The sequence below is a fragment of the Urocampus carinirostris genome, chromosome 10 (assembly GCF_059441175.1).
Source record: "Urocampus carinirostris isolate Australia breed hairy pipefish chromosome 10, RoL_Ucar_1.0, whole genome shotgun sequence".
Lineage (NCBI taxonomy): Eukaryota > Metazoa > Chordata > Actinopteri > Syngnathiformes > Syngnathidae > Urocampus > Urocampus carinirostris.
In genome coordinates, this window is record NC_142358.1 from 19,333,345 (window position 1) to 19,360,322 (window position 26,978).

General features: G+C 40.5%; 2 protein-coding genes across 2 annotated transcripts in view; both read right to left on the bottom strand.

Annotated features, from left to right (window-relative positions):
• Window positions 1-1,526: 1,526 nt before the first annotated feature.
• Window positions 1,527-26,978, bottom strand: part of naalad2 (N-acetylated alpha-linked acidic dipeptidase 2) — a 29,366-nt gene continuing 3,914 nt past the window's right edge. The window contains exons 6-20 of the mRNA XM_088346286.1: window positions 26,797-26,877; window positions 25,525-25,630; window positions 24,407-24,500; window positions 24,238-24,333; window positions 23,864-23,949; window positions 20,126-20,245; window positions 19,983-20,065; window positions 19,783-19,846; window positions 17,276-17,343; window positions 17,108-17,199; window positions 16,490-16,580; window positions 16,155-16,416; window positions 15,994-16,075; window positions 12,217-12,309; window positions 1,527-2,302 (exon numbers count right to left, since the gene is read on the bottom strand). Of these exons, the coding sequence (XP_088202412.1) occupies window positions 2,113-2,302; window positions 12,217-12,309; window positions 15,994-16,075; window positions 16,155-16,416; window positions 16,490-16,580; window positions 17,108-17,199; window positions 17,276-17,343; window positions 19,783-19,846; window positions 19,983-20,065; window positions 20,126-20,245; window positions 23,864-23,949; window positions 24,238-24,333; window positions 24,407-24,500; window positions 25,525-25,630; window positions 26,797-26,877 (1,608 nt within the window). The 3' untranslated portion in view covers window positions 1,527-2,112. The remainder of the gene's footprint in view (window positions 2,303-12,216; window positions 12,310-15,993; window positions 16,076-16,154; window positions 16,417-16,489; window positions 16,581-17,107; window positions 17,200-17,275; window positions 17,344-19,782; window positions 19,847-19,982; window positions 20,066-20,125; window positions 20,246-23,863; window positions 23,950-24,237; window positions 24,334-24,406; window positions 24,501-25,524; window positions 25,631-26,796; window positions 26,878-26,978) is intronic.
• Window positions 3,932-6,145, bottom strand: LOC148358031 (uncharacterized). The gene has a single exon (XM_088345473.1). It carries the CDS (start codon window positions 4,791-4,793, stop codon window positions 4,059-4,061), a length of 735 nt encoding a protein of 244 aa, XP_088201599.1. The 5' UTR covers window positions 4,794-6,145; the 3' UTR covers window positions 3,932-4,058.

A 26,978-nucleotide genomic window follows, 5' to 3' on the forward strand; every position in this document is an offset into this window, starting at 1 on the left:
TGGGATGCTCTCCAACCTCAATGGAAGTTTTAAAATCTAGGTGACCCACTTCTACTCGAAAGCTTATAATTGATGCCCACTTTATACTTTTCTTTTCCTGTTCTTTCTGGCTGCTCGGCGAGTGGTGAAATGAGGGAGGAGGACATATCAAGATGAGTCAGCAGGCCAGCACATAGACCTGAAGCATGTCAACGACTGCATCGACCAGCCGGCAGAGATGGGAAACTGCTTCGTTGCTGTCCTGCACTTTCAGGAGAAATTTCAACATATTACCTACTGGTTTCCTTTATTGATGTTCACTAGGTTTTGTGTACTGTTACTAGAAGGGGGATTACCACTTGTGAGCCCCCTCCTCAAGGTTTGTTTTCCTCATGTTGAGGTTTTTGAGTTTTTCCTTTCCTGCATGTTGGTTTAAGATCAGGGGATTGTGTCATTGTAACTTGTGCAGTCCTTTAAGACATTTTGTAATTAGGGCTATACAAATAAATTAGACTTGACTAGAAGTGTAGTTGCTATCCGGCCTTAAAAAAAACCTTCCATAACACCGTGTGTCTGATTGGTTGGATCCCTTAACCACTAGGGGTTTTAGAGGCACCATTTTCTGTGGTGTGTCTTGGGCAAGTACAGCCAGGTGGCGCCCATCACTCTCCAGGCCAACAAATGTTCCCACCCGGTCTCTAACAGGGGACCTTTCGCATGTAAATAAATCTTTTTAAAAAGATGAGTAGTGGGGTCCTTTCGCATGTAACTATTTTTTTTTAAAAAGATGAGTAGTAGTAGACTCAATAGATTTTTCACAAATTGCACAGTTGTGGTAGTCAATACCAAATCTCAACCTAAGCGTCCATCCATTATCCGTACCGCTTATCCTCAGTAGGGTCGCGGGGGTGCTGGAGATCAACCCAGCCGTCTTCGGGCAGTGGGCAGGGGTCACCCTGAACTGGTTGACAGCTAGTCGCAGGGCACACAGGGACCGACAATTCGCTCGCTCATTCACACCTAGGGACAATTTGGACCAGCCAATTAACCTGACATGCATGTTTTTGAAATGTGGGAGGAAACCGGAGTGCCCGGAGGAAACCCACGCAAGCATGGGGAGAACATGCAAACTCCACACAGGAAGGTGGGTAGCTGGATTTGAACCCATGACCTCAGAACTGTGCCTCACACGCGCTAACCACCGCCCCTCCGTGCTGCCAACCTAAGCATCTCATTGAAAATATTGAGTAAGATTTTAAAGTGGCCGTACTTTACTTTTGGTTATACCGGATATTTGGTGAGCCTAGTTTGAATTGTATTACCGTAATTTAATCTTAGGAGAATGTCTGTGTAGTGGAGTTTCTAATCGATTGTACGAGCTGGAGTGTTTCACCTATACAAATATGTAAAACCTTGTTATGTTTTTTAAAGAAAGGTGTTAAATTTATAGGTTAGTAGACAATCAAAATTAGGAGAGAAGACATCAATGGATTTTAAACTTGCAAAGAGAACAGGGGTGAGCCCAATTATCACATAAGAAATTCCAACCTGTTCTAAAAGGCCTCTTATGAGCCTTTTCTTTTTATTATATCTCCTGGGTTACAAAAGCAGGTCCACCCTAATGGGTGCAAATATCAAAAAACAGCAATATGATTGGTCAATAGTGACAATGATGTAAAAACTGCATAGTAGTCAAAACAACATCATACGCTATCTCCTATGCAGGTGTCCAATATTAAAAACAGAAGAAACTTATGACAACAAATTCATAACTGTCAAATTCAATTTTCTCAATCCATTCTGTGCAACACTTTGCGTTTTACAGCAATCGAATACAAATACTTTGTTGACTGCGGCTTGACATTTAGTGCGGCTTATACAAAAACAAAGTTGAGTTTCTTCCTTAAATCTACGCATTCGGCTTTTAATCAGGTGCACTCTGTAGTCCGCAATTTACAGTACAGATACGTTAGTATGTGGTGGTTTTGTAATCAGCCTAAGAATAGGCATAAACAGAATAACAAGTATAGAAAACAGATGTAGAGTGCAAAATGGTTACTATAACAAGACAAGTATGAAGTTAAGAAATTATATATAAGGTTCCATACGTCACAGAAATTATGCATTGGTGTATCATGCGGGCGGTTGAAGTGTCATGGCAGCAGCTTGGACAGTGAAGGCGGCTATGCTGATTTGTCGCTTCACTTCGTTCCAGGCTTCTTTTGGCTCCGTTGTGCGCTCAATGTTGAACAACGCGTCATATATGCCAGGGAAAGACTCTCCTGCGTATTTGTTATGGCTGCTGGGAGCAAATACCACATGCCTGCAACATGAATGCGTAGTGAGCACAGGTTGTCACTGTAAATTCATTTAGTCATTAAATAGAAATTGCAACATCATTGTCATCACAGAGAGGTGACTTTACATGCGAATCCCTGAGGCTGCGGTCCAGCTGGCGGACCGCACGCTACATCCCCGAGAGAGTACCAATAACTCCAGTAAAACGAGGGGAGGGGGACTAAGTGTTTATATGCCGATCAAGTGGTGTAATTCCAGTAGGATTCTTGACGCGCATTGCTCTCCCAATATAGAATTTCTAGCTGTATCTTGTAGACACTTCTATCTCCCGAGAGAGCGAACTATCGTCATCGTGATCTGCGTGAGACGCTAACGTTGGCGTAGTGCTAAATCTTCTGCTTGCTGCTAACAATTAACAACAGCTTACCCACCCGGGCAATGCTTAAATTATCTGTTAGGTTCATGTCCCCAACATTTTTAATAAAACGCTCTGCAATATAGGACAAAGAGAATCGGTTCTTTATAATTAGTTACTTTATTAATCATCATATTGAAAGCCGCCGACATTCCGTTGTTAGACATCTTTTCGCTCGCTCTGCCCTGCTTGCTGCGCTCTGGCTCGGCTCGGCTCTGGCTCTCCTCGAAAAACCTCCCTTCTAATATTCAGTTTTTGCCTTTGCTACGTAGAGTTGATTAGTCTTCTTTCGAAGGTCTGCTTTCCATCCAATGATGGCAGGTGACCTTGGTCCTGGGAAACTCCTTTTTCCCAGGCTCTTTGGTGAAGAACAATCTTGAGTTATGGGATGCCAGGTCATAGGTCAGGGTACATCCGTTGGTATGTGAGAACAAAACACAGTCTGTACATCGAAACACAACTCATGGCCTTGCAGGCTGAGAACTCTTCAAAAATGGCTGAGAACACATATAACATATTAAATGTCAACTGTAGGATAAATATAATTATACAATCCTAACATTTCCCTCCTCTTTATCCTACAGTTGATATAATACTTCATTCAACTGTCATTTCGCAATACGATTTTCAACAGAGAAATCATGAATACAACACAGTTGTTACACTTAGAGGTTGTCGTCATAATGACCAGGATCTGAGTAAATATAAGGAAAATGCAGAGACAGGAAATCATCATCAACATTTGTGTCATTACAATTTTCACCATCGTCATTTTTATGGTAATTGCCAGAGTCATCATCAGCATCGGTGTCCGAGGGCAACAGAGCATACAAAGGTACCATCTTTGCCTGCATTGGGGCAAGAGCTGTTGTAATTAGTCTCATTAGCAATGTTCTTATGCACGGAATACAACAACATCCACACAATGTGAGAATTGCCGCAAAAACGGCTATAGCCATATATTAATATTTTTTATATTTCCCAAACGTATCTCCAAAACCATCCCACATTGATGTGTCAACTCCTGAGTGGTCTTTCATCTTGTTGTTAAGTGACCTGAGGCCTTCCAGGGCCTTTGTCAGACTTCCGTCTGCTGCCGTGTTGTTCGGTATGAACGTGCAACATTGGTCACCAAAGATAGAACAGACCCCTCCCTTTTCAGCCAGTAGCATATCAACAGCAATCCGGTTCTGGAAAGCCATGAGGGAGGTAGCAGAGAGTTGCTCGTGTATGGCGGAGAAACCTTGTTCTGTTTTGTTTCCTAACTTCTGCACATTGAAATGGATATAGTTTATTCTGTCAACATTTTTATTAATTGTACACCAATAACAAATCAAAGATTCAAAACCCGCTGCTACTTGATCTGCTAATTTGTATTCATCTGGTACGCCTCTTGGAACACCGATACTGTCGATGTATGTAGGATCATTGTCACTCCAGGCATAGGTAGACCTTTACTTTTCCATGCATGTGGTAACAAGCTCTTCACAGATGTTAGCAATTCAGGGATTGTGGTGGCGGTTATAGACACAGGTAAAATAAGAGACATAGATGCACACAATCCCGTGGTATTGTACGGTAGTCTATCATACAACTTGTCTTCTCCACACCACCACCAGATGTCACTCCGGGAGAGTGGTTTAAATGTTATATTGACTGTCAACATTTGGTGACATTGTGTACTATTCAGATTACTTATATTGTCACCAAATCCGGTTCTATTTATACAGGTAAAATTATTTTGAGCTACTCTTTTAGAAAACACAGGCTTATGTTTTTCAACTGTCGTTATGGGGTAGGTTTGATCCCAGAAAGAGCAGTTTCCGTTTGGTACAGCATTATTCATTACGTTTATCAGGCACTCTGAGTTCAGAGTGGATGGTACAACTCTCAAAAGAGGGCGAGCACCCATACACACAACACAATCCGTCATGACAGCATGTGCCGCCTGCTCAGCCATTAGCAACCAGTTGTTATCTATCCTTGAAATTCCTGTGGTAACTTTGAACCACCCATCAATGTCTTTGACTGACATGCTTACTGATGTGATATTTGTCGTTAGAGAGTAGTTACTTAATTTTGGCTGATCAGTCGATTTCATACTGTCATTTACACACACTACGACCGGGAAAAAAGGGGTCCATGCCCGAGGACCAGGCCCATAACGTGAAACCCCAGCACGTGCTGTTAAAAAATCTGATCCCGGAGGTCGAATTGTCTGGTTTGTAACGGTTATAGTCAGTTGTAAATTGCTTCCTTGATGCTGCAATTTAACCCGATTTTTTTTTGAAATACTGGGCCTCAGAGCTGTCCCCTGGGGTCCAGTACTCCCCTGCTTCCGTTATAACCAAATACTCCCACCCTTGGAACGCTCCGTGTCCAAACACGTACCACCAGTACTCCTCCCACCCTTGCCCAGTAATATGTGTTGGCTGTCTCCCTAGACTGCCTCACTGGAACCCTTTTAAAGAGGTTATCGGTATGGACATCACAATGGTGGCATTTGGTGGCACAGTCACTGTCACAGAGTTGTTATAGGTCCACGATATTAACCAAGAGTGCATGTTGTGGCGTGTTTACTGGGGAGTCGGCACATTCCACTAACACCCCTGCTTCTATTAAATTTTCAATCACTGGTTGTATCCCAGCCATAGCATCTGGCTTGAGTGGATATTGTTTTATTCTAGGGCGATGCTCTGTTTTTGGTCTGACCACTACAGGGGATGCCCCTTTTACAAGGCCCACGTCAGTAGGCCCCTGAGACCATAATTTCTCGGGAATCTGGTCAACAATTCCTCTTCCTCTCCGGTTAAAAAGATTTGTCATTCTTGTTCTTCTATTAAGTGTACTTCTGACTGCACTGTCACCGACCAGAAAAGAGCCTTTCTCCTTTGTACACTAATTTTTCCAAGTCTTGCCATTCGATGCTCTTCTTTTTGCACAACGAGATATGCGGTACGCATCTATCCATAAGCCAGTTATGCTGTTTAAACAGTGACTTGAGTGGGTCAGGTAAGAATACTGCTGCTATGGCATACATTATTTTGTACACACAGTTACCATAAACACAAATCATTATTCAAGTAAGCACAATCAGTTTCATACTTATGAACAATTATTTTCCAAAGCAAAAACGCAACAGGATTTGCAATGAGCGTTCAAAAATTGGCATCTGAGCGTCCATTGAAGTTCCATGATTTTCATTTGTTTCCAAGAGGGCACTCGAAAACCACTCTATATTTTGCTCGAAAAAAGAACTGCTACCATATGCAATAATATTTTGTTTGTTTGTTTGTACATGATTCAAATTGAATCGTTTCTTCCGGCGCCGTCACGAATGGCAGCCACTCCAGCAGCTCCCGTGTTATTTTCGATTGTTCTCGATTGTTTGTTCTCAGCTCAGGGATGCTGCTGGAAATGTGAATTTCCCTTCGGGGATGAACAAAGTATCTATCTATCTATCTATCTATCTATCTATTTGACCTTGTCTGAATACCATCTTGGCCTAGTCACGCTGTTTGGTAATGCTCAGCAGAGCTTTCTTCTTCACATTCAAAGGACATGTGACCTTTCGACCGCAGGCCCAACACTTCACGTCTCGCCGTGTGTGTTACCCCCACACTCCCTTGAGCTCGTTGTTTATGAGCCTAGCTGGGATGTGCTCCATATCACTCCCTTGGCCTCGCTGTTGATAAGCGGCGCAGACAATGGATGACTGATGTCTTTGGCTCTTTCAGCAAATTAGTCCATGACCTCTTTTTGACAGATTTATATGTCCTTTGGAGACCCAGAAAGAGTCTTTTTGCGGAATTCACTGGCACTTGAGAGTCTCGTTAATTCCACTGTGCTTACGTAGTGGGATTTTTTGTAAATTAACCGGATTATTCAAATTTTTCTCAATTTAACTACTAGTAGACATTATCTTAGTTTAATTAATTTCTATTCATTTATTTCCCATGCAATTATTCTTAAATTAGCCCGATATGTCTCAAAATCAACTAATCCGTTTTTTCCTATGGCCCTCTTCAAGATTGATCAGTTTCTCATTGTCTTCTAAAAATGCTCTTCCATAGAAACCGTTCCCTTATTAACTTAACCAAACCATAAGTCAGTATTTGTTACACATTTGTTTATCACTTGTCAATCGTAACACTCATTCTAAAAAAATTCAGTGTGTAATCAATTGTCCTCCCAATTGTCCTTTGGGCTAAACTTGTCAAAATTCCAAACCCTCACACTAAACATCAAAAATCTCAAAAGATCAACAAAAATTTCTCAAAAAATGCCAAATCGAACTTAATGTCATAACTTCTCTAATTGTATTTTCTTCTCTCTGTAACCATAATCAATCTTTTATTGATTCAATATAGAACAATACATACTCGTCACTTATGTCTTGTTGAGTGTATTTATTTTATTTTCATAATCTTTATTCCGCGCAACAATCTTTGTCTTTACGCATTAGTCTTTGTTTTAAGCAGCCCTTCAAGATCCCCCGTGACCAAGGCTATACAGATCAACATGATCTGGTCCGACTATTAATACGTTTCTTTTTTCCTTTTTTTAAAGGAAACATTTCATTCATTGACTGAAATAGCTTCAGCTACGTTATTAATTATTTCTAGTCTCGAATTTTCTTTTCTGTAATACGAGAACAACTAAGGAAATAATCTTTTTACGTCTTACGCCTCTTTTGAATTTGTCCATTTACGAACAAGAAGATTGACACTAAAATTATGGACCATTTTTAGTCAGCTTCATTGCTTTAATCGTCCTTTCTTTATTAAGAGCAAATCTACACGTCTTAAAGTTATTACCCTTTGCTATTCGCATTTTCAACGAAAAATGATTAGTTGTTCACTCAAATATTCTTTCTTTTTATACTATTCTGTATAATTATCTTGTATTATACTCTCAGTGTTTTCATTTTCCCGCTTACCTGTCCAAGACGCATCATTTATGCTGGGTACGCAACCTTTTTTTTCCTTTAAATTTTCATTATCATTTAGTTTACTCTTTAACAAAGATTTAACACATTACAATCCTAATCGTTAATTTGGTTTTGTTATATACGAGTTTTATTTTCCTGCACGCCGATCTTAGCTAATGAGATCTCGTCGCTTCGAGATTACGTCATTGTTGTTGGTAATTCTTGTCGAGCGAAGGTCAGTCTTTTTATTAGACAAACGGCTTTTTTCCTTGTTCAATTCATCAAAGAGAGCTTGCTTTCAAACGACTCATTTGCTTTGATGATTGATATCACGAATTATGTTGTACTAAGAAAAGTACAGTAAGTAGAAAAATGGAAAAAGACAAGCCTGTTATTCGCAATTACCATCAACAAATGCAGAAAATAAATTAATAATTCGATGATCAAAACTGAATGAATACGCAGATATTTACTATATTTGTCACCGATTTATAAGTTCGATCTTTGTATCACTAAATTTCAGGGGTTCTGCCAAGATCTATAAATCTTTTAGCAAGCTAGTACACGGAATTCAAAATTCCTATCATATTATCATTATTGATAGTTCAGTTAAAAAAAAAATCATATATATCAGGGTGTCTCTTGCCCACTGCCTGATGATTGCTGGGATGGGCTCCAGCACCCCCGCGACTCTACTGAGGATAAGCGGTGCAGCTGCTGAGATGAGATGAGATATATATATTATATATGTGTGTGCAGCACGGTGGCGCAGTGGCCAGCACGTGTGCGGCATTACTAAGGACCTGGGAACAGGTGTGTGTGTTCCAAGCCAGCCTGCATGCTCTCATTGTTACGGTTTACTTTCCTCTTTCAAAAAAAACATGCATTTCAAGTGGACTGACTGGTCCAAATTGTCCCTATGTGTGAATGAGCTAGTGAATTGTCTATCTTTGTGTGCCCTGCAATTGGCTTGCAACCAGTTCAGGGTGTCCTCCAATCGCTGCTCGATGATCGCTGTGATGGATTCCAACAAGATGAGATCTACTTATCATAGTTATGGTTCATACCGGCCGAATATGAACACAAAACTTTTCTGGTTCTCACCTGTAACGCCTTTATTGTTGACATATTCCTTTAATATCATAAAAATTGGTTTTTCACTTACCATCGTTCATCCCATTCAAATATCTTCATCATCGTTAGTAATGCTACTTTTTTTTTTCCTCACCGTTCCTCCATTTTCTCCTCAGCGGATTGTTGAGTCCAAATGAGACAAGAACCAAAATTCTGAAACTCAAAAACATCGTTAGAGCAACACTTTTGCTGTAAAATCAAACGTTTCCTTCCTTTGCAGTGTTTTCACGATAGTTCACTAATATATATATATATATATATATATATTTTTTTTTAGTCTATAATATTTCTCATTATGGCAACAAAATAGTGTAGTTTTTGTATCACTACAGTATTTTTGTAGTCGAATTTATTATTGTAATACTTTGCAATTCTCTCATTTCTTGTTCTAAAGCAAAACAATATGTTATGTCTATGTTCATTTGCCTTCAAATAGATTTTCATCCTTTATATAATTTTCTTTTATTTTTATAGCTTATCTATAAAATTACTGTCACATGTTTTGACTATTTTTCACCAAATGCATATTACACAAATCTCAACTGTATGTAACATCTTACATGCAAATATTTCTGTGTAAATATTGTTTCACTATAACTTTATCTTCTCCTCAATTTAGTGTCCACTTAATTCCTGCGTCCTCATATTCACCTCTTTTTTTTTTTTTTTTTTATTCACAGCTTGCTCGGTGTCACGTGTGAATCCCACTTCTAGATTTAAAACCATTATTCAACCCAGAAAAATAACTCCCTTTTTAATTAATCACTGCCAAGGCCGTGCTATGACCCATGATCTGACCTACTCAGGATTAGTCAGTTTCTCGTTATCTATATCTATGTTTTACTCTGTCAATAAGGGGGTCCACTTGGCCTTTTAGCCATTGAGAATCGGGCGGTAAAACCCTACCCTCTTCACGGCTTCTCCTCGGAAGTGGGTAAATGGCCTGGGGGGTGTTAGCGCATGTGAATGATTTGGCATATTGTGGGGGCGGCGTGGAGCGAGGCGTATTACTGTGTGCCTGCTCTTCCTCCCTTTAATCGACGCGGTTCACTATATGGCCCTGTATATTCGTTATCCTCCTTTTTAGGATACATTACGGTATTTCCACAAAGGTAATGCCATAAATCGCAAATGGTTTGCATCTAAACAACGCATTTCAAGTCAATGAAGATCTTCAAAAGCACTCTATAATGTGCTCCACTCTACCCATTTACTTACTCTAGATTTAAAACAGTTCAATGTTGAAAAAGTAAGGTTTTTTTTTCCAATCTATTGTATTAAGGTTAGTCTCACTTAATTTTCACCAAATTATCTCTCTTAATATTTAATTAACTTTCCCCTTTATGTTTCTCTCTCTTTTTTTTTTTTTTCTTTAAACCAATTAAATCTACTATTTTAGCTTCACCTATTTAATGTGAAAATGGCATCTATTTATTTATGAGTTATCTTACTCATTTGAATTTCACTCAATCCATTTTTTCCATTTTAATTGAAAGAGAAAAAAAGTATTTATAAACAATTTTTTCAATATTTTTTGGTATAAAAATGCCCTTATCTCAAATTAGTGTATTTCAATTCACTCAATTAGATTTTTCCTATTCTTCCCAGTCCTTTTTTACCAATTTTTTGAACTGAAAACAGGAATATTTTATCTTTTTCGGTATTATTCTGGCATTATTTTGATTTAACGCATCTAAATAGCTCATTTATTTTTCCCAAATTTCTCACTTTTATCCAGTAACACAGAGGCTCGATTGCGGTCGGGTCTTCCTTATAAATGACTCTTCACCTATGAGTTCATCGAGTATTTATTATTATTATTATTATTATTTTTTATATAAATACAATTGCCCAGGGGCAACTTTATATTTCATTCGCTCTTTCTCAATCACACAGACGTCTTGTTTTTTATCGTGATCACGTTCTTACATCGCTTGTTCTTTTTCCACTTATTTTCAGTTGACAGAGGACTCCGCACATCCTTGTGAAATTTAACTAACTTTAAAGCGCTGGGTTAGGGGAGTCCACACCTCCCGCGGAATTTTAACTGTCTGAAAACTATTTACCTGATAGAGTCTAGAATTGTCAGGGTTTTTCTGTTAAGAATCTGCCCCCCGTAATTTCTTTTTTTTAACGGAGGATTCTTAAACTTTGTCTCTGTTAAGATTTTCCTTTTCTACAGAGAATTCTTAATCTTTTCGACGGAGGATTCTTAAACCTTAAGAATCTACCCCCCGCGCTCTCGCGAGTCAATTTCTTTTACCGGTTATCTACACAATGTTATGAATAAATTTTACTCACGATTCTCTAAGTCCTTGGCTTTCCGTCAACCGTCAGATCCCAGCCCGCGAGGGAAGGTCCAGTCCCGGAAAAAGGGTCTTTATGCTGTGGCCACAGTCTTTCCTGGATTTTCCTCTCGCGTCCTGGAATCATCTGGTATCTTGGAATCCGGTTTCGAAGGACCAATTAAATGTTAGGTTCATGTCCCCAACATTTTTAATAAAACGCTCTGCAATATAGGACAAAGAGAATCGGTTCTTTATAATTAGTTACTTTATTAATCATCATATTGAAAGCCGCCGACATTCCGTTGTTAGACATCTTTTCGCTCGCTCTGCCCTGCTTGCTGCGCTCTGGCTCGGCTCGGCTCTGGCTCTCCTCGAAAAACCTCCCTTCTAATATTCAGTTTTTGCCTTTGCTACGTAGAGTTGATTAGTCTTCTTTCGAAGGTCTGCTTTCCATCCAATGATGGCAGGTGACCTTGGTCCTGGGAAACTCCTTTTTCCCAGGCTCTTTGGTGAAGAACAATCTTGAGTTATGGGATGCCAGGTCATAGGTCAGGGTACATCCGTTGGTATGTGAGAACAAAACACAGTCTGTACATCGAAACACAACTCATGGCCTTGCAGGCTGAGAACTCTTCAAAAATGGCTGAGAACACATATAACATATTAAATGTCAACTGTAGGATAAATATAATTATACAATCCTAACATTATCGCCGACGACTTTAATCAGAAGGGAAGTAAAACTTTGGACAATGTGTAGATATTGGATCATTATCGATCAATAAAACCCTGTGTTTACTTAAACGGGATCACTGTCCAGTCACTATGCAGAGAACCACTTGTTTCACTATCGGCCCCGTACAGTGAGGCAGAGAACTGCCCGCCTCACTCTGCAGACAGTTAATGGCGCTCAACACAAGAATACGTTACACCACCAGCGGTCACCAACTTTTTTGAAGCTGAGAACTACTTTTTGTAACGAAGGACGAAGTGATACCATTTTGATTGTTGATTTATTGAATTGACATTTGGCGTCCTCTTTAGTTAACAGAAATTGGCTGACCCAGGAATCCGAAAACAATTTCCTTTTAAATACAAGATAAAAACGCTACGTAAGGGAATCTCATGTATTGCACACCCCTTAGCAAACAGGTAATTTTGTATGTTAATACCTGTAGAATGGTCGTCCTGGTAAGCCCAGGGGATCGATGAAGGCCCTCTCCAGATACATTAGTTGATCATTTAGAGCACGGACCTGTAATGGACTTTTACAAACAAAAAAATGAAAATTCCGTTAGCCTTTCCCTCACCTAAACACCCAACTTTCTTAGATAGACGTAAGGGTGTCACACTGACATTTTAGAAATGTCGGGACCAACACGTTAAAAAGAGACTCATTCCTGAAACGCAATTACCATATTTTCCGCACTATAACGCGCACCTAAAAGCCTTTATTTTTTTCAAAAACTGACCATGCGCCTTATAATACATTGCGCCTTATATATGGATCAATATTAAGTCGCAAGGTCTCGCAACAAAGGCAAGCAGCCGCCGACTAGATTTTTCCTCGTAGGCGATGTGGTCCACGGTGTATGCTGGGATACATATGCCGGCTTTTCATTTCCCAGCCAATGTGTCAATCATCATTTGAATCGATCACTATTGGCTAAAGTTATTCGGAGGTAAAGGGGGCGGATCCTTTTTATCATTTACAAGCTCGCATAGGCTAAAGGGGCAAAACAAAGCCTGCAATTGGCCGAAAAAGATGAATGTGAATAGCAAGTTTGGTTGTCTACGGCATAAAGGAAACATGTTTTACCATTCTGTATTTGTTAATATTTTACTCTCCTGGATTTACTACACTCACGGATATAAGAGGACCATGGTTGCACATTATTATTGAACGCAACGACTTCGGTGAGCTACTCCGGGCTATATATTTTCCCAGTATCTTGTTTCAGAGTGATGTCGATGTTTCTGTGATGGGTCTTTTTTTAAATTAAACTCAATTCCAAGTGTTTATTGTCATATGCACAGTAAAGTTGAGAGCGAAAAAGAAAATAGAAACTAAGGAATGGTTAGCATTTCTTGAATCCCAAGACATTAACCTTTCGAATGATATTTGGAACGATGCATGTGAGTGACATCGTCGGACACCGCATCCGCATGTGTCTACGACACGTATTTGCTTCTTTGCAAGCTTTCGGAATGTTAAGGGGGTAATAAGTTGGACTGAACTATCTGACTGTTTTGTCGACGTTCCCATTGTAGCGCTTTATAATCCGGTGCGCCTTATGTATGGAAGATATAGGACCAAGAACTATTTTTTGGGGGTGCGCCCTATAACCCGGTGCGCCCTATAGTGCGGAAAATACGGTACTTTTCTTGGTAATGAGTACTCTTAACACGTTCTTAACCCTTTAACAATCCTGTAAAATTAACCTAAAATCCCAATTCAAGATATACCCAAAATAAATTCCACTGTTTAGAGAATCTGGACGGTTTTGGTCTCTTTTGAAAGGTAACACTCTGAAGCTTTGTCCCCAACTAAAATAATCACACTGCTAGTTCTACAAACATTGAGTACCGTAATCTAAGTGGCAACACACAGAAAAAGAAGATTTTTGTTCTCTCCTGAATTCTTCCTGCAATCATATGCCTGCCGATGAGTGTAGCATGGGCATTTTAGCTGGAAAACAGCTGGGACAAAGGCACGAAGGCCTACCTGGTCCCAGGTCAGATTTGATCACAATCTGAAAGACTAAACATAAGTATTTTACAGATTTCTATATCTTGAATCTCAAGAACTTAACAGGGTTCCTACAGCTTAAGGTAAATTAAATTTAAGACTTTTTTTATTGCCTTTTGAAGTCAAAATTAAAACCAAGTCGAAGATAAAACCCAATTGAAACCAAACAAAAAACACAAATATTTCTTGTCTCGTGCTTCCTACACATTACCTGGCACAGCTTTTAGCCATGGCAAGTTTCTCTGTGTGTTGTGGGTAGACTTTAGACATGTGTCTGCTCTGAAAGGCCTAACTGAAACCACATCACCGTTTTGATAGTTGTAAGTGGGCATCAATTATAAGCTGATGTAATTTGTGGTTAAGGGATGTTGCCACTAAGGTATCAAAGAATAATTAAAAAAGGCAATTAATAAATGTTACAAAATCTTTTTGGTCCAAACAGATTTAAATCTTATTAATGTGTTAACATTTTCAAGACTTGAAATTTTGATTTAAGACATTTTAATGCCAATTGAGGCCTTTTTTAAATAAAGAATTCAATACATTTAAAGACTTTAAGGATCCGCGGAAACCCTGTTTTAGGTTTTTAAAGTGACTGGTGACATCATACAGACACGTCTTTACTTCTCAACAGTCTGACAGCCCACTGGTGGGCCGGCGCAACGTTAACAGATTAATAAAAATGAGTCATTTTATGTTTAAGTTGTCACTACAGTTTGCGTTGCGTCTCTATTTTTTCAACTTACTTTCTCTACAAATCTTTGGAAATGATGAATTGCAGTGTCTTCTTAATCCTAAAATCTCCTGCATCACTCAAACCGTCACATACAACCCCCGATCAACCAGACATGCACTCAGTAGGGTGGGCATGTTTATATTTTTCAATAGAGTAAAAATGAATGCGTGTTTTTGTAGAGCAGTGGTTAGCACTTTCGCCTAACACACGAAAAGTCCCCGGTTCAAGACCAGATGAAGATTTGTTGAGGAATGGGCAACACCCCAACGGCCCAGTGGTGATCCAGCAACCCACCACAACTGAATAGAGTTATGGCGGCCCCGTCTCAAGCAGAGTATGAGCAGCAGTTGCGTCATCTGTCTCATTAGGGGCGTACCAAATGCACAGCACTAATACACATTAGACATACCAAACAGCACATCCTGTAACAGCTTATGACTATTATTTAAAACAATAAACGTATCGTCTTATCAGGTCCAGTACTCAAGAGTACTGAAGAAAATCAACCCCTACGAGGCAGCAGGGCCAGACAACATCCCTGGCCGTGCTCTCAGAGCATGTGCCAATGAGCTGGCAAATGTTTGTACCTCCATCTTCGACCTTTCCTTCAGCCAAAGCATTGTTCCCTCCTGTTTTAAAACCACAACCATTGTCCCCCTCCCTGCCTGAAAGACTACAGACCGGTAGCACTCACTCCATGAAGTGCTTTGAGATACTAGTTTTACCCCACATCCAGAGCAGCATCCCAGACAACCTGGACTCTCTACAGTATGCCTATGGACCCAACAGATCCACTTCAGATGCCATTACAGCTGTTCATCATCATTCCCTGTCCCAACTGAATAACAAAGACTCCGACATCAGGATACACTTTGCGGATTACAGCTCCACCTTCAAGACGGTCATCCCCCATAAACTCACCCACAAACTATCTACAATCTGTTTGCACCCCACCCTCTGCACCTGGCTCCTGGACTTTCAAACTGGCAGACGCCAGTCTGTCAGAATTGGAAATAAGACGTCAGCCAGCATCACCACCAACATAGGAACTCCGCAGGGATGTGTCCTCAGCCCAATCCTCTACAACCTCTTCACGCACGACTGCGTCTCCTCGGACAAGGACAACATCATCCTGAAGTTTGCCGACGACACTGCAGTGATGGGACGCATCACTGTGGGGGAAAAGCGGCCTGCAGGAGGGAAGTGGCGAGTCTGGTGACATGGTGCGGGGACAACAACCTCACCCTTAATACGGACCAGACAAAGGAGATGATAGTGGACATGAGGAAGAGTAGGACACTCAGCCACTATTTATCCGGGAGCTTGAAGTAGAGCGGGTGAGAAGCTTTAAGTACCTCGGCGTGCACATCACTAAATCTTTTTCAAACGAAGTAAATAGAAAAAATAATCAACACTGAATTTACAGTAAGTTCATAAGATAACTTGTACAAATAGTCTCCTTACTCTGCTCGGTTGACTTTTTGCAGGCGCTCGTGAAACTCCCGCGCTGAAACAGTAAAGTTATCGACTGCTGAAAACAAGGAATCTGCAAATGCATAAGACATAAACAACGTCAATACTTAACACGAAAAAATGATAAGAGTGTTGCGCCGGTTGCGACTGACCAAAAGACACCTCATACGTCTGCATCTCCTTGTGCGTTTGTGCCATTTCCGCGATGGAGCTTGCGTACTTAATGAGCGAAACTGCATACTGATTGGCATCCAAGGGGATGATCTGAGAGTCCGCCAGCAGAAAAACGAGGCCGCCTCTCACTTGAGCCACGGCTCGAAGCCTTGTAAAGGAAGGGTCGTAAAACTTCTCCACCAGCTCAAAGGTTTCATACACTGTGTGATAGACGGGATAATTGCTGTACCGCTCGCTTTTCTGCACACAAAAACACATACGTGAAATAAACATTTCCGAAGTATTAAACTTCCTTCATCGAAAATTATAATACTTTGTTCTTGGTGTATCTTGCTCTGCCAGCGGCGATTCCCAGACGGACAAAGTAGGCTTCAAAATCACTTCCTGAACCCAGCTTACTGATCCTAAAAAACAGCACATATCGAACCAATCAGTCCGTAATAGACAAATTGTTTTCGGTACATGCAAGTGAGAATGAGTGATATGTTTATAGTTCAATAAACACTCATAATAAAGAGAAAAGATCTCAATGATTTTTGAACTTGCAAGGCAAGCAGGAGAGGACTGTACTTAACCTTCAGATATGAAATTCCAACCTGTTCTACAAACGTCCTCTGCCAAGCCCTATGTTTTCATTAAAAGTCCTAAGTTACAAAAAGCAGATCAACCCTAAAGGGTGTGAAAAGAACAGTGACATGATTGGCCAATAGTTACAATCTTTGGGTTGCTACAATATGATTTGGTCCACACCAATGCCAAGACCAAACCTACACCCTTGCCACCACACACTCTATGATGGTCATCTGCAGCACTTATTACCCACCCTCTTCCCATTTAACTAACATGGAGGACAGTGCTTTCAGTCTCTCTGCCCCCTGTGTCTGAAATGCATAACCATATAGTATCCCCTTTAAAACCTTGGATAACATGCCTGGGGGCATCACGGTCATTTGTCCAATTGTCTTTCTTATGCCAACTTTCATACAAAGAAACTCCTTCCTCGTCTTTCTCGGGACTGGGTATCTGGACACAAACAAAAACAGGGAGGTCTTAACCAAATTAGGCCGATCATGTTTTTTTCTTGAACTTCTCCATTTACCTGTTTTGTGATGTCATACACTAGTGTGTGCAGAGATGGCGTACAGTCAACCCGGAGTGTGTACATTCCTTAAAAAGACAAACAAATACTTCCCGTCATACACAGGGACAGAAAATAGGGTATTCCAAAGGTCTTGGGCACATTTGAAGTCCCCATATCTCCTTAACGATAAATATTAGTAAGATAAAAGGTCTGCCGTTTTAAATCTAACTACAATAGTTTTTTTCTAAGGAGATTGATTTTTTTTTATGTCTTTTCAGACCCTTTAATGGCGTTCACTTAACTTTGTACATCACAGAAAATTCACAAATGAGCCTCCAAAGAGGAAGTCCATAGTGAGATGGCATTGTCAATTCATAACACATGGGTGCTTATGTATAGCTAAAAGAACAGGACACCCCTAAACTTTAGAAGAAGTGATGGAACAAGTTAGAACTGCTTTCCAGCGGAGCCCCTGTAAAAGGATCAGAAAAGCCAGAAGGTAACTTTAGTGTTGCACAACAACTGTTTGGCGTCTCTTAAAAAGAGGACTGCACACGAAGCCTAACTGGCAACAGCGACTCCAACAGTTAAAGGACACTGATAAACCAGCTCGTCGTGACTTTTGCATGGCAATGCAACAGATGATAGAAAACGCCGGATTTTACGACCGCCTTGTTTTTAGGCATGAGGCAACTTTCAACGTAAATGGCAATATTAACTAGCATAATACTGTACTCACATATGGGGTACTGAGAACCCACATTACCGTACTTTCACGACTATAAGGCTCGCCTAAAAGCCTTCATTTTTTTCAAAAGCTGACCGTGTGCCTTATAATACAGTGAGCCTTATATATGGATCAATATTGAGTCGCAAAGTCTCGCAACTAATGCAAGCAGCCGCAGACTAGGTTTTCCCCTGTAGAAGTAATCCACGGTGTATGCTGGGATATATATTCCGGTGTTTCATTTCCTGACCAATGTGTCAATCATCATTTGAATTGGTCACTATAGGCTAAAGGTATTCGAGGTAAAGAAGGCGGGTCCTTTTTAGCATTTACAGTATTGCATAGGCTAAGCGGGGCAAAACAAAGCCTGCAATTGGTCGAAAAAGATACAAATCACACATTTGGTTTCACTAAGGCATGGAGAAAACATTTTTAGTACTGCAGTCTGCATTTGTAAACAGGAATTATGGGGCTAAAAAGTCAGCTAGCAACAAGCAACGTCCATCGATTTTTATTTGTCGGCATTATTGCGTGTTTTGGAGTGTGTGAATAGTTTACACGGTTGGCTTTACTACACGCACGGATGTAAGCGGACCATGGTTGCGTATTATTATTTAACGTGAGGGCTGCAAGACGACTTTGGTGAGGTACACCAGCTTTATATTTTCCCAGTATCTTGTTTCAGACTGATCGTGATGTTTCTGTGATGAGTCTTATATTAAATTTAATTCAATTCAAATTGTTTATTGTCATTTGCACAGTAAAGAACCATGTTTCCCTGCACAAAGAAATTCTTACTTTGCTGTCCACACATTGCCAGCGAGAAAGAAAATAGAAACAAAGAAATGGTTGGCATTTCTTGAACCCCAAGAGTTTAACCTTCATGATGATATGTGGAATGACGCATTTGAGTGATTGGCGACATCTTAGAGACACCTTGTCCATACGTGTCAGAGACACGTATTACGTTCTTTGCGAGCTGTCGGAATGTTAAGCAGTTAATAAGTTTGACTGAACGATCTGACTCTTTTTTGACGTTCCTACTGTAGCGCCTTATAGCCCGGTGCGCCTTATGTATGGAAAATATAGGACAAAATACTATTTTTGGGGGGTGCGCCTTATAACCTGGTGCGCCTTATAGTCGTGAAAATACGGTAATTAAGCATCAGCAAGATTTCTCAAAGATGACGGTCTTCTGTACTACGTCAAAGAGAGACATGCAGGAACATTCATCGTTGAAAGAATAACAGACAATGGTGAAATACATCGACGTACTAGAAAAATGGTTAATGGATAAATTGAGTGAGAAAGAGTCTGGTGACTCCATTTTCCAACAGGATGGGGCGCCACTACACTGGAGACTCAGGGTTAAACTGATTCTAAACACAACACTGCCAGACATCAATTGGACGGTCTGGGCAGAACAATCATGATCTCATGTCCTGGCCACCCAGATCTCACACCATGTGATTTATTTTTGTGGGGATTTGTGAAAGGATTCATCTATGTGCCTTCCATTCCCAGAGACGTGGATGAGCTGAAGGCACAAATAACAGAAGCTATTGCAACCATTTACAATGCAATGCTGGGACGCGTTTGGCAAGAATGTAACTACCAGCTTAATGTGTGTCGTGTAACGAATGGTGCTCACGATGAACATCTTCGAACATTCCATGTAAAAGTCTAGGTTAGAATTTTTCTGGATTTACCAGGTATGTTTTTATATTCGCAATAGTTTCCAAGATATTCAATGTCAAAATATAGCCAAGACTTTTGGACCCCCTGGATTTGCACTCACCCTCTATGCCAGAGTCTGCGTTGATGTAAGCCACTGCTCTCTCCTGAAGCACTCTGGAATTTTCCTGTTCACAAATATGTGATCAAATCCTGTGCTCTTGAGTATAATGTACGATGCATATCTTGGCAAAAAAACTCAATTTTATTCAAATGGTGAGCTGAAGTGGACAGCACGATCGTAGAAATTGCAAATATTTCTACCTCTGCCCATTCCGTCGAGCCCAACAGCCCGAATTCTTCTGCATCCCAGCTGGCAAATATTATTGTTCTCCTTGGCCTCCAGCCTGCAAACAAATGCCATCCTGAACCAAGCTGCTTGACGTTAAAGAAATCGGTCCACATACCCTTTTTGAGAAGCCTGCCAGCACTGCGGACTGTTTCGTGGACTAAAGCGGCACCCGACATGGGATCAATTCCTCCAAATACCCAGGCGTCTCGGTGTCCCCCTAGAATTACGTACCTGTCTAGTCCAACACACAGCAGATATTTTTTGTCATAATTTGTTGGGGCTGCCAATGTTTACACCATACTTGGCCTTTTAAACATATAAGCACAGGGTTCGTACACATTTTTCATGGCACTTTTTAAGGACTTTCAAAGCCAATTTTCCAATTTTTTCAGTACCGTTGGAAGAAAAAATCCAGTGTGAATCATGTATTTTGCAGAGCCACAATATATCTGCAATTTTCATATGCGATTTTTGAAGACATATGATTTTTACACTGATATATTTGTTTTTGAGACAAATCTTTCCCACATAACTGTTGGGTAGAAATGACAGTGATATGTGGCTTACATTATCAGTTGAAAAAGGTTCTTCCTATTACAATTTATCACTGGGAAACACTACCTTGCACGGTGCATAATTGATACGTAATCCTTGCAATAATACACATTTCATAGTGTCCTTTACAGGTATAGAGTGTCCCTGTCCTCTTGAGCGCGACCCTTAGGGGGCAATGACGCTTCATAGAACAATGTCATACTAACAAATGCCAACCTAAGTTAATCACGAGGGAAGAAGAACTAAAATGGCAAAGCTACACCGCCAGACCAGTGTCGCCGTCATTTTAAAGCAGCCTTGTTTAGAAACATGGCAACAATTTCAAGCATTTACAAGCACTTCACCCAAAATTTAAGCACATTTTAATCTTTGAAAACACCACATTAAAATACACGCATTTTCAAGGATTTCAAGCACCTGTACGAACCCTGTAAGCACCTAAAACAAAATCCAAAGTTACATGTGTACCGTTGTCAAAGGTAAAAACTTTAATTCGGAGGTAGTTTGATTCTGCTTTAAGTGAGGAGTTGAGTATTCAAGCTTTAAATTAAGAGTTAAAAGACGTGATTGTGACAGTACAATGAGTTAAAAATAAAAATTACTCAACGTATTTACAAATAATTGGTCAACCTATACAGTAAAAAATATAATTTCAAATGTTCGCATTTACAAATTGACAGTAATGTAACTATGTTTAAAAAACAAAAACTAATGAAGATTAGAGGACGCCCCTGAAGTGTTTATTTGGGGAGTTGTAATATTGAAAAATGTCACTGTTCATGTTTAGTCATGATCGTATCTTTTCTTAATTTACTTAACTTCTTCATTTATTTATTTGGAATTATGTAACTTTAATTGTGTTTTATTTTGTAGTCAGAAGTGGCTTTAAGAACCAATGTTAGGTCTATCATCTTATTTTTTAGAGTGGATAACAAAATGAGAGGAAACATTAAATTCAGCTCATGAGGAGATGTAATCAGCTCAAGAACGCAGGCGCAGGAGATCACATTAAGTCCAACTTATCACCTATTAAACAAAATATAATTGATTTCCTCAGGCAAATGTTAAGAATCCCCAACGATGACAAGGCTATCGTGAGTAGGACAGTGCTTTATTCAACTGTGGGATACTTTTAATATTGAATTTAATATATTAACAATCATTTATGACCACTCTCTTTGTATAACCACACCAGTATTTGCATTTGTGAATTCATACTGCCATTGCACGTAGCTCATTTGTGCCCGGAATATTCTGTAAGTAAAACCTTCGAAGGAACTACACTGCTCATTTTGAGCTCTCATTTTGACCGACCACTCATCTCATAACCTTGGTAGGAAAACGAACACGCAGAAGTAAAAAAGCTATTCCTCAACAGGGGCTAGCTGCTGCACCGCATTGGTGATCCATGCGTTAGCCCAATTAGCAAACTTTAATAAAGTCTGACTTGGAATGATGGCTGAAACTTGTTTATCTTGTTCTGCTCATGATTCCATGTCTTTTATGCCAGGTAACAAATTTTCAGGACTATAAATTGCTCCTTCAAAAAATATTCGGATTTATTAAAAGGCGTATGAAATTAAAAGTACTCCAAAAACTGGTTTTCTCAGTTTACTGAAAGTATTGCCCATGAAGTTGGTGTACATCAATGACATATAGTCAAGGAGGGGCACCTTTCATCATTAAAATATTTTTTAAAAAGGTGTTATTTATTCAGTGTTAGAATGTTTTCTCATCCAACCAAAGAATGTTTGAATTTTCCTTTTTCAAAATTGGATTTTCAGATTATACATCATTCATATTATCAATACAATGAGTTTGTAACATATTACCGTGCTGACTTTAGGAAGATGAACAATAAGGCACGCAATTCTCTTGCCCCACGGTAAACGGCTGTAGTGAGACCAGAGTTTCTGATTTGGCAAAGACCTTAGCCCCAAACAATAGACTTAGTGATAGTATTAACAAGCTGAAAAAATGTGTTAATAGTTAAAAGTTAACACATTTGATATCAAGGGACAGAAGTGGAGTAGTAGTGGAACTGAGCAAGCGCATGGATAAGAGAGTACTCGGTTGGTTTGGACACATGGAGAGGATGGATGAGGGTCGAATGTTGAAGAGGATCTACAGATCCAAATGTAGTGGAAGCTAGAGCTCTTGTTGGCGATAGGAATGAGTGGAGAGGTGTTGTAAAAGGATAGTGGGATGTTTAGATCTGTTCAAAGGGATGGGCAGGGCATCCGTATGATGCGGCAGGGGTAAACCAGTGAAAGCTGAACAGAAGAGTGCGTTGTGTCACCCTGACTCGAGTAACATGGCCGCTTTCTTGTGTGTTTCATCTGGAGGGACGAAAGCATGACCAACTTGGGTGCCAAGGTGCTTAACTACAGTAATCCCTCGGTTATCGCGGTTAATGGGGACCAAAACCACCCGCAAAAAGTGAAAATCCGCAAAGTAGCAACGCCCCTTCAAAAATGCATTAAAAAAAAAAATATATATATATATATATATATACATTTTTTTTTTAATTAATATTATTTCTTAGACCCGGTTAATGGGGACCAAAACCACCCACGAAAAGTGAAAATCCGTGAAGTAGCGAAATTATTTTATTTTATTATTATTTCTTAGACCTGCGAAGCTCTGAACCCCCGAACGTGGAACCGCGAAGTCCTACTGTATTTTGGGTGTTTGGGCATGGTTTAAAAATGTATTTGTTTTTGTAGGTGTTTGTCTTGCTGTCGGTCACCCCTCTCGAGGGATATGACCAGGGCGGGCGGGCGGGCGGGCGGGCGGGCGGGCGGACGGACGGACGGACGGACGGACGGACGGGCGGGCGGGCGGACGGGCGGGCGGGCGGGCGGGCGGGCGGGCGGGCGGACGGACGGGCGGGCGGGCGGGCGGGCGGGCGGGCGGGCGGGCGGGCGGGCGGGCGGGCAGGCAGGCAGGCAGGCAGGCAGGCAGGCAGGCAGGCAGGCAGGCAGGCAGGCAGGCAGGCAGGCAGGCAGGCAGGCAGGCAGGCAGGCAGGCAGGCAGGCAGGCAGGCAGGCAGGCAGGCAGGCAGGCAGGCAGGCAGGCAGGCAGGCAGGCAGGCAGGCAGGCAGACAGACAGACAGACAGACAGACAGACAGACAGATTTGTCAATCCAATGATGACTAAGATGTAGCTACATTTTTGGGGCCTCACAAGACACGCGTCTATATAGAGTTCAGCAAACATTTGTCTGAACTTTATGCTCTGCAAATATGTTTAGGTTTTGCAAAAAAAGAATTCAAAAAACAGTATCAAAGGCTCTACCTGGCTCTAAAGCTCCTTTTATCCTTCCAATGACGTTGTAGATTCTCGTCACCTGATTGTTAGTGTAGATGTTCATGCGCACCAACCTACAAAAGCACAAATACAAGCACAATGGGATTTTATTAATGACCAGAAAATAGACTTCTTTTTTCGATCACGTGCTTGTCACTGGAGCTCATTTCAAATTTACATGTTGCTTATCGGGCAATCACGTGGAGATGCATGCTTCTCCCAAACAAGGCCCACCTTTGTGTTCCATTTGGCAAATTGCTGCTAGCTCATTAGCCGGACGCCAAACAAAAAGACTACAAAAGAGACTACAAGACTCTCCATGAGTGGAAATTAGCAAAATTTCTAATTGCCCGAGCACTTACAGAGTCTTGAAGTCATCTGTAAAGCCTGGACCGATTCTGTAGGAGACATTAAGAGCTCCTTTCCAGTCATTTGGAGGAATTTGTCCTCCCATATTCCTGTTAAGTGTAACATGATTAGTTACCACTTCATTGAATTAGTTTGCATTGTCAAATGAGTAAAACAAAGTACTTGAGGAGGTGAAATGCATCATGGTAGCCAATGGGATGCACGGGGATGCTGGGAAGTCCCACTCCATCCTCAGGACGGAATCTGTACGTGTATTCTGCAAAAGAGCATTTTTTTATGTATTCATTAGAGATGGTTTGCTCCATTTCAAGTGTCCTTAAAAAGTTAAATATTTTATCAATTAAGCATGTGTGAACAATTTCCAACTGAGTTCAAAGAACCCTTGTAATTGTGCAGATCTGCTTTTATCTTGTTTTTAGCAAAGCTGTTCCAGGCGGAACACATTAGGTAAGACGAATGGAGGGACATGGGTTGGCGTGACTTCATGCTAGTTCCCGTATTTTTTTTGTTTGCTTGTGTAGTATGAACACGGTGAAAGTAAGAAAAGACCTGCTTCAAGTACAGTCCAAATGTCAACCTAAACCCCAAGAGAGATGAAAAAGGAAGAGTTTATATGAGTGTATCTAAGAAATGCAGGCCGTAAGTAAAAAAGTCACAAATTCCGTACAGCTCCTTGAAGTTACTTACAGATTGCTAAATTTGCTGATCTCTATAATGGCAATTATTAATACATTAAACAAGCATATTTTCATCAGTTAACAATCTACCACCATATTTTTCATACCATGAGGCACCCATAAAAGTATTGGATTTTTTAAAACGGTGTGGCATGCCCTATAACGGGGTGTGCTCTTTGTGTGTGTTGTTGCATAGCAAATGAAGGAGAGGACACTATAAGAAGGTTAAAGCAGGACGAGTGGGCGGGAGGAAGACACACCGCCATACACCCACTTACCACTGTGCTGCGCATTCTTCATTATTTAGCATATAACAACATTTAAACACTGGCGCATTTACTGCTGTAACACTGCTAGCTACCTGGCACATTCACTGTTTTTTATGGTTGAGCAGCTACACAGCCACCCAGAAATCTGCACTTCAGAAGGTGATCAGCACAGCACAGAAAATTGTGGACTGCTCCTTCAAATCTTTTAATGAACTGTACAGCCCTCCCTATATCAAAAGAGTTCAGAAAAGTGTGAAGGACATGATTGAACGGTTGCCCACAGGGAGACGATTTAGGACCATCAAAACCAGAAATATCATTGGAAAACACACACCTTTAGCAGGGTAGCCAGGTGTGAGGGAGTCTCCCGCTCCATTCAAGTTCAAAACATTTCCTCTCTGAGCTCCACCACCAGGAAGGTTCCAGCCATCTGGATACGGCTGCCCACAACAGAGGGTGCAGTTTTCACATTACTCCAGGATATTATTGGAACAGAAATTACGAACTTTAGTTTTTTATGTTTAGTGGAGTTTGCGTATTTTTTGAAGGACTGTTCAAAATGATGGGCCAATGACAAATGCGGTAGACGGTTCGCAGTTCACAGTCTGAAGAAAAACGCAAGCTCTCCTAAAGACAAAGTGAAACTGTATTTTGCAAATTTGCCCGGAAGAGTTTGCATACCTGCATTCGTTTTCCCCTTTTTGAATACGTTTTTTAATAATTTCACATTGAATACGCTGTGTAACAATTTTTATACAGATTTTTCTTTTAAAAGACAAATTTTGGCTTGCCCCTTTCGGCTCTAATCCGCATAGTATCTGTCACTGGTAGCAAAAACGACGTCATTGCAGATTGGTCGTAATATTAAATATTGTCGGAGTATTCTACATAGTATGTCCTTCTCGAGTAGTTGCCGCGTTGTGTATGCAAGGTTTAATATTGCTTAATAAGGAGGATTTGCAATCATTGATAAGGTAAACAATTGGCGGAGGTTGACAGGTAAGAGATCAAAAGACTGTTGATACATAAGCAGATACTGTTCACTTAAAAGTAAATGAAAAAAAATATACAGCACAATCCTTTTTCCCCTGTGTTAGTTTGCATGCGCAAACTGGACAAGCTGATGCTAGCCGTGAGCAGTCACGAGCAGCGAATGGTTTCAAGAGGTCTCTGGTGGTAGCCTCTGGGACTGCTCATGAACTAGATTTTCCTACATATAGCAAGCAATATATTTTTTAATTGCTCGTACAAAGAGGTACCACTGTATGATGTATGCACTGTTTACATCACTGTCTCTATTTCCTTATAAGGTTGCTGTTCTTTCATTTCCAACCCTTTAGGGCGGATCTGCTTTGGAACCTATGATATTTAATAAAAAGAAAGGGCTCAGGGGAAGCCTTTTAGAACTGATTAAAATATTCTTGTCTGGGGGTTGTTTGTATCGTCGACTCCCGTTTCCCTTGCAAGTTCAAAATTCATTGATGTCTTCTCTCCTTATTTTGATTGTCTACTAAACTAGAAACCTTTTCAACATATATCCCATTTGAAGCACCCCAACCTCCACTTGAAAGTGTAAAGCAGATCTGTATTGATTCAAGCAAATTACCTTGACCCCTTTGGCGCTGTAGTCAGCTGGATCGGAGAACAAAATAAGACCCTTTGCGCCTTTCAAGATGGCGTTCTTTACCTGATCGACACAACAAGGGCAGAAAATCGAACGCATTATGAAGGCAAGTAAGACCCCAAATTGAAGTCAAGTCATATTTTTTACAGTGTATAGCCCTTAAT